This window comes from Phocoena sinus, chromosome X (genome assembly GCF_008692025.1).
Source record: "Phocoena sinus isolate mPhoSin1 chromosome X, mPhoSin1.pri, whole genome shotgun sequence".
In the NCBI taxonomy this organism is placed as follows: Eukaryota; Metazoa; Chordata; class Mammalia; order Artiodactyla; family Phocoenidae; genus Phocoena; species Phocoena sinus.
The window spans coordinates 64116127-64124246 of NC_045784.1; the positions used below are offsets into that span (position 1 = coordinate 64116127).

General features: G+C 47.7%; 1 protein-coding gene across 2 annotated transcripts in view; it reads left to right on the forward strand.

The window, feature by feature from the left end:
- Positions 1-7902, forward strand: part of SLC16A2 (solute carrier family 16 member 2) — a 121829-nt gene extending 113927 nt beyond the window's left edge. For both annotated transcript variants that reach the window (XM_032620636.1, XM_032620637.1), the window contains exons 5-6: positions 3501-3729; positions 5335-7902. In XM_032620636.1, coding sequence (XP_032476527.1) covers positions 3501-3729; positions 5335-5555 — 450 coding nt within the window. In that variant the 3' untranslated portion in view covers positions 5556-7902. The remainder of the gene's footprint in view (positions 1-3500; positions 3730-5334) is intronic.
- Positions 7903-8120: the final 218 nt, after the last annotated feature.

Here is an 8120-nt window from a genome sequence, read left to right on the forward strand (position 1 = left end):
AGAGGGAAACTGAAGCCAGGAGTTAGATGCTGCCCCCATTGAAGACTGAACTCATTGCTACCTTATACTCTCTTGGAGGGTCTTGAGCATCTGCAGTACTCTGTGGCCCAGTGTCTCTCTCCTCTAGGCCCAGACCCATCACTTCTTATACCTCCAGAGCTACTTGGCACCAAACACTGGCTCTCAAATGCCATCCTCTTGACGGACACAAAAAAATTGCCAGAAAAGGCCAGACCTCACTTGCCCTCTCTACACCTCACTTTCCTCTTTCGTGCAATGAGAATAATCCTTGCCTTTCCTATCTCACCTTGCAGGTGAGGATCAAAAGGAATACAGGTGTGACCAGGCTTTGAGAAGTAAAAAGTGTTATAGCCATGCGAAGTTTTAATCCTTCTCACAGTGACACAGGTAGCCTCATATTGTGGGCAGTAGCCATGTGGATGCTCAAGAGGCCACTTTTTGTGTGACCTGGGCTCTGGTCTGGCTTGAATACAGACTATTGCTCAAGCTGTCTGTCTTTGTCTACTGGGCAACAATATTATCTTTCTGACCTGGCTCATGCTTTTTGCTACAGCAGTTGGGTTTACCAGAAGGTGCCCAAGTGTGGAACCCTGTGAAGGGATAACAGCAGCCCCAGAAAACATGTGGGTCACAGTCCATCAGGAATGTGGTTGAGTTCTGACTATCCTGGAGAAGTCCTAAAAGAACTTCCAAGGGGCTCTGACTATACACACAGCAGGGATTTCTCTGTCTTCTGATAGCCCCAAGTGTTTTCCTAAATATCCTCGTATGTCTTGGATGAGGATATGATTAAGGTTTCCTGTTGTGTTTAACTTTGTGTTAGACTTGCAAGAGCTAGTGAATCTGCTTTGTCAGAGCTCAGGGTGCCATTATGGTCCATCCAGTCCAACCTCTCATTACACTGATGGAGAAACTGAGGGAAAGACTCAGACAGTCATGGCAGAGCTGAACTCCTATGTAGCACTCTTCTCATATTCCACTTTACACTAAGTGATGGATGGCAGAACCAAGTCCCAGACATAAGTGACTAGACCAAGGTCAAACCAAAAGGCTGTGATTGAGATAAACCAATTATAAAATTTTAAATTCCTGTGCCAATATCAGCAAGACCTTACCTGGGTGGCTTTTTGCATAGGACTGTGTGTGGCTTTCCCAGCCTCTTCCACATGGCACCCCTGTGGGTCTTCCCTGTCAATATCAGCAACTCCAAGATGCCAAAGAGTGCTGGAGATCAGGGTAAGCTAGTATTGGGCCAGTGCTTTATCTTGAGGAAAGGCAGAAGCCCTTGCCTAGCCATATAGCTCATTTCTCACTGTAGTCCCTAGGAGAAAGGTAGGGCCCAAGCAGTTTTTGCTTTGTATTGTGCAGAGGGAGTTCCAAGAGAGGCAGAGGCATTAGCTAGTCAGAAGAAGAACTAGGCTTATGGCCCAGTGCTTCTGCTGAACATTTCCCCTACCCACCCAACAATCTCTCCCCTTTTCCACTCTTACTTGACCCAGTTTTACCACTTAGAATAATATAAAATAATCTTGGAACTTTTTAGCTGAAACATATCTTCATCAACTTGTAGTCCAAATTCTCCATTTTACAAACTGAGGAACTGAGGCCCAGAGAGGGAAAGTGATTTGTTCAAACTCATTGTGCTGGTAAGTGTCTCAGGCTGAAAGCACAAAACAATGAATGAACTTCTTTCTCTTGAGCTACTCAAGATACTCCATCACAAGAATTTGCCTCCCTTTCTCCCTGGGTCAGATGCAGGAGTACTGGTCTGGGAGAGAAAAGGAGTGTACGCAGCTTCAGGTTCTGAAGAGCCATCCACTAAACTTTGTGGTTCCTACTACTGACAAAGACAGGCACATGTGTCTGGTATCAAGGCCCTGGACAGTCTGTTGGTAAGGAAGTGGTGACAACCTGCAGGACAACCTCACTTTGGGCCAGTTCTTGAGGCCTGATTCTCAGTTCCAAGAGGGATTTTTAATTTCTGAACCTTGGCAAGGCCTTGTGGAGGATGTTAAGAGGCAGCTAGATACAGTAGGTAGTAATTACAGCCAATTGAAATCAGTTAATGGGGTCCTTTGTATTATATAATGGTATTAACTCCTTAATTGCCATACCATTATGACTTGGTTGATAAGTGGGTCTGGTTTTATCTTACAGTTGTACATGAATCTCCTAGAGGAGAAACTGGGATATCTGGGTTCTTATTCCTAGATTCTGCCTAGCTATCCCAAAACATTTGGGCAAAGTTCAAAAGTCCCTCAACAAAGAGATTTCCTCAGATGGCATGACCAGGACATTTCTTATCCTCTGCAAAATCCAACCAATTAGCCTAACAAACCCATTGGCAGCAACAACACAGAAAATCTTTAGTGCTTGAAACAGCCTTGACCCTCCTACCTGCCTTCCACGTGGTGATGTGGTGACTTACGCTTCCTGGATAAGTCAGCCTGCTTGTGTGAACTATTAGAAAATCCTGGATCCTGTCAAGGCCTTGGTTAACAGATCAGGCCTTAGCCCTGACCCTGGGACAACCTGGTTCTGCTGGCTACAGTGGGTGGAGCCCAGGTCTTCAGTCTGGCTCACGGACACAGGTTGCAGATGACTTTCATCCAAAGGCCAGCTGTGTGTCCAGTGGCCCTTATCTCTATTGAGAGGGAAAAACCAGCCTCTGGAAAGGCAGCTTCTTTACTTCAGAGTAATTTTGCTCAGCCCAAAGAAAGCCCAGTGGCTAGTCAGTGCCCCCTGGACTGGCTTCAGGCACCCTAGACCTCTTCCTAGTGTCTTGGTTCTCCTTAGAGCCCCCTTTGTTGCCTTCGCAGGGTGCCCAGACAAGCCCAGAAGCCCCCAGAGCCATAACGTCTGAGTGTCTGAGATGGGTGGTGTGTCCCATGCCCTAAAGCCTAAGGAATCTGGGTGAACCTCCCAATGGCCTCCTTCATACCAAGGTGTTTTCTAAAATCAGTCTCCCACAAAAATGGGGACTGGCTCCCTCCTCATTTCAGGAAGCTGTGCCTTCCATTCATGCCCCCATCTAATCATTATTCAATTATTCAAGTCATCCTCACTTCCTCCCCTTCCTCTTCCCATATCTAACATGGATCTGAAAATACCAGCATGGTCTGATCCCAGACCCTGTTGCCTGGGGCAGACAAACACAGGATCAGAAAGCAGCAACAGCAATTCCCTTTATCTCAGAATCCAATTAAAAGACAACTTCTTGAGGACAGGAGCAATGCCTCCTCTTTTAAAAGTCTTGACAGAATCAAAGTTAAATAGGGGCTCTCTTAAAATCTTTAAATCCTAAGTCCTTCTAAGCAGGACTTAGAAGGGGCCTAAGTAACTAGTCCACTGGGCTCTCTGTTGATATCCCCTTGCCCCATTTTACAGACGTAGAAACGAGGCCCTGAGAAAGGAGATGTGATTTACTATGTGGTCTTGGCAGGCAAGCACAACATGACCTCAGGCTGTTGCTCCTTTAGGTCATCTCCTTCCTGCTCCTGGGCCTGATGTCCATGATGATTCCCCTCTGCCGGGGCTTCGGGGGCCTCATCGTTGTCTGCCTCTTCTTGGGCCTGTGTGATGGCTTCTTCATCACCATCATGGCCCCCATCGCATTTGAGCTGGTGGGCCCAATGCAGGCCTCACAGGCCATTGGCTACCTCCTGGGCATGATGGCCCTGCCGATGATTGCCGGACCCCCCATTGCAGGTGAGGTTAATATTGCAGGGAGGGCATGAGTGGGGGAGTCCTGTCTTCCTTGGGACCTAGATCTCCTAAGCACCTCTGCTTAAAGTCCCTTTTCTCCTTCTTTCCTATTTAAGCAGCCTCATCAGAGTGCATGAAACCCCTTACCATCACTGGTGAAAGAGACTAAGGACAGTATATGTGCATGGATTCATTTGGGGGGGATGGGCTTTTCATGGCTGTATATCTGTTGCTGTGGGGTTTTATTGTAGACAGCATGGCTGATTCTGGGACGGTAGAGAGAGAAATGGGTTTGGCCTTCCTGACCATTCTATTGATCCAGAATCTTCTCTCTCTCTCTTTACAGGCAAGTAATTATTTGGAAGGTAGTTGAGCAGGAAGAGAAGAGAAAGTGGGCCCTGGTTTTATTAAGACTTAGAGATACCCCCTCCTCCTCTACCAGCTTCTGAACTGAGCCTGTAGAAAAGATTTGATTAAGAACACAACCCAGGACTGGACCAATGAGGCTCACTTCCTGCAGGCAACAGGCAAAGTGTTGGCTTGCTATCTTTCAGCACTCTGAATTTCTCTGTCCACTTCCAAGAAGGACATTGTTGGTACCCCAGAGAACTTAGGAAACAAGGAAAACTAATAAGAAGAGAACATCATTTCCTTTCTTTAGGATTTATTGCAAATATTGATTCATGGGCTAGAGTCTCCTAGGCTGGCCAACTGGGCTAGCTCAACAAGTATTCCTTGAATACCAATTCTGTGCAAGGTGTTGTGAGGGCACTGGTCATGCTGTGTTACAGTGACAAAACCTTCTACTCAGGCCCTTGTTCAACAGCCACACTGTCCACTGGGGGAGGGGAGCCTCTACCCAACTCCTGATCCCAAAGGTGGATCCCAGAATCCATATCTCTTTCCATTTTGCTTACCTCCTAAGCAGCCTCAGGGCCTACTTGCCTTTCTTCGGTAGTGTTTCTGGGCTCATCCTCCCTATGAGGTGTCCCACATTAGCTTCTGGAGGTGAGCAGGGAAGGCCCTGTATCCCATGCCAAACACATTTACCGTATTGGCAACCTAGAGGAACCCAGAGGGGACAACCATATCTGTAACTAGAAGGAAGGATACACATACAGCCTCCTCTTAGGGCATATGGGCACTTCAAAGAAAGGGAAAATAGGAACTTGGCTGAATTGTTCCACAAGAACACTCTAGCCCAAGCTGGGGGTGGAAGGGTATATCACTGTGAACCAAAACAAGTCTTGGTCATCTTCTGTGGAGTTCTTTTAGAGTAGCTTCCCTCCTAACTCCATACCTTGGAGTGACTAGAAGTTAGCTGTAGCTTCATGAAAGTCAGAAATGGAGAAATTGAGAAGCTTCATTTGCTTCTTTGATAACCTCAAGAGCCTGCAACCCCAGTGCCTCAGAGAGGAGCAGCCTGTCTTTGTAATAGAGGTTTTGTTTCTTCCATCTAGGAGTGTTTAAACTGAGGGGGCTCTCAGGTCAAGGCAGTACAGGCCAAGAGTCTCTGGATAGGCATTGTGATGGCCCCTAGAAGAGGCAGAGAGCACCTTTGTACAAGAGGGCAAAGCTGGGCTTGACTTGTCTCTGTTGACTTTTCAGGCCTCCTCCGCAACTGTTTTGGGGACTATCATGTGGCCTTCTACTTTGCCGGTGTGCCCCCGATCGTCGGAGCTGTAATTCTCTTGTTTGTCCCTCTGATGCATCAAAGGATGTTCAAGAAAGAGCAAAGGGATTCCAGCAAGGATAAGATGTTGACCCCTGACCCAGACCCCAATGGAGAGCTGCTGCCAGGCTCCCCCACCCCTGAGGAACCAATCTAATGCCTAATATTTGCCATCGTGTGCTCCTCCCCAAACCTTTCCCTTCACCCTGCCCTGCTCAGCATTTACATTTTTGCCACCAGCACACTTGTTCCCAAACCTGCACATGCAGCATTTCAGCCACCTGACCATCCCCCTGGAACCAAAGCTCCAGGTGTTCCAAACTCATTAACCAAATTCTCCCTGTGAATGCCTTTAAACTTGCCAGGGTCCTGTCCTCCCAGGATCTAGGAAAGCTTGGGATCACCCCCTCGCCTTTGGACCCTCTCCATATACTTTCTAACTCTTGGGGGAGGAGGAGGATGGGAACTCCTGGCCCAGCTTGTTAGTCACCCACTAAAAGCAACTGCCAAAGGTGCTACTGTGTCCCCAGGAGCCTGGTGGGAAGATCCAAGCCTGTGTGCTGAGGAGTTCCTTGCCATCTGTCCTTAGGAACCATCGGGGGGTGCAAGGGAAAGGGCATAGAGGTAAAATGAGATGAGGAGCCTTGTTTAGCCTCAGAGTCTCTGAGGGCTATGGCTTCCCAAGAGGTATGGGTGACATCATTTTACAAGTGTACAGAGAGTCTCCCCATCATATGGTTGGTTAATAGTCTGCTTTCTTCTTTCCTTCCTCCTTTTTTTCCTCTCCTGCCTCTTCTCCCCCTCTATTTCTTTTTATGACTGTCATATAGACTCGTGGGTGCTTGAAGAAAGGAGGGACCCAGAGCTTGGGCCAATCAGCCTCACCTTGGCCCAGCCCGCCCCTAACACTAGCATCAATTCCACTCATCTCAGGCTGAGCCACATCTCATTTTTTGGCTCAAGCTGCTATAATCCTATAGTGGAATAATAGAATATCACATAGGAAAGGGACCTTAAACACCATAAAATTCCACTCACTGATTTTTTACAGATTTTCCAGGACAATGCATTAACCTGCAGGCTGTCCCAGCTCCCAATCCTTATATCCACCTGTCAAAATGTGAAGAAATTCCTTTCATTCTCAGCAGGCAGAGGAAGACTGATGACAGGGGGAATGGCATGGTGGGGGGAGGAGCAATAGTTATGGACCTGGGGAAGGACCAACTCCATCTCTCATTATTCATGACGGGTCAACATTTCCACCTGGGCCAGGCCAGAAAAGGAACTGTTTGAGGGAAAATCCCATTCCCAACCTGGATCCCCCAAAGGTAGAGGCAGCAGCTGCACATAGGGTTGGAAAACTTCTAGGAAGAGGAAACCATCCTAGCCTTTATTACCTAATGTGTCCCCCATGCTGGGCATCCTGGACCACTCTACTTAGTGGGCATTAAAGGTGCCAGGAAGGGTAGACTCTGGACCATCTTCATCCCTCTGAAGTAGGTACCAGATGTTTCCCTATGCCTAAGCTCTGGGAAGCACTCTTGCTGAAGATCATTTCCAGCCACGCCGTGTCCAGCCATCACAACTCACCTTATTAGGAACTCAGCCTCTCTCACTCAGCCTCTTTGTATTTCTCCCTATTCTGTGTCTTTTTCTGCTGTGCTCCTATTACCCTAACCTTTCATCATCTTCTTACCAGGCATCCCTGGCTGTCACCTAGAGCTAACAGTGACTTGCCACCCCGAGCCAGGGCCATCCCAGGGCCAGGAGGATGAGATCGCCCCTGAGGAGCTCCAGAGAAGACAGTGGTCCCCACCCATGAGTTTTTCCGTTACGAACAGGCAGCTGGGGCATGGTTGGCCTCTGATGGCTTCATTCAAGGCCAAAGTCTGAAGCCCCCTCCCTTGGTCCCAGTCCAGCTCTTATCAATTCCCCAAAGGAAAACCCACTGGTTCTTGGCTCTGTGAATAGGAAGGGGCCTGCCTAATTATGATCCTGTTATCCCAAACAGCAGTGGAACAGGAGGAGCTGGGCCCCAGGAGCTCTTTAAGTCCCAGAAGAGGCCATTGAAAATGTTGGAGCAACAAAGCCCCTGCTTCCATTGCTCCCTGCCCACTCCCACCAAGTCACCTGAGGGCAGTTCTGCAGGGCCTCCTTTGTTGCTTATGGTATGGATAGCTCTTAAGAATCAGGGTGCTACCCACTTCTCTCCAGATGAAGGAAAGACATTCACAGGTCCCAAATCTGCCCTATCAGGTGTCACATAACGTGGCAAGGTGTCAGTTTACTTCTTCCACACATGTACACGTGCATGTGCGTGCTTGTGCACTTTTGGAGAGAACGTTGGTTGGCAAAAGCAGCACAGTATTAATATTTAGGGTAAGATGCAGCCTCTTATGCACCACAGTTAAATCAAGGAGAACGAACAAAATTTGGGAGCTTGAGATCTGGGACATTTAAATCCTCAGAAGGTTTGGAACAAAATAAACAGATCTAAAAATCCAGCTTTGGTGTGTATGTTGCCTACATGGGTGAAATAGTCTTAACCTGGTTAACAGCAGGAATTTTAGTTTCAGAACTGAAATCTCATTTCAAATCAAATTTATGCCAGGGTCTGTACTCCTTTTCTTCTCCCTTGTAATTGATGGGGGAACTTGAATGGGCTAGTATAGCTGGGTTATACAGCCAGGCAGCAGCCTGGAATTGAGGGTGATACAGAAGA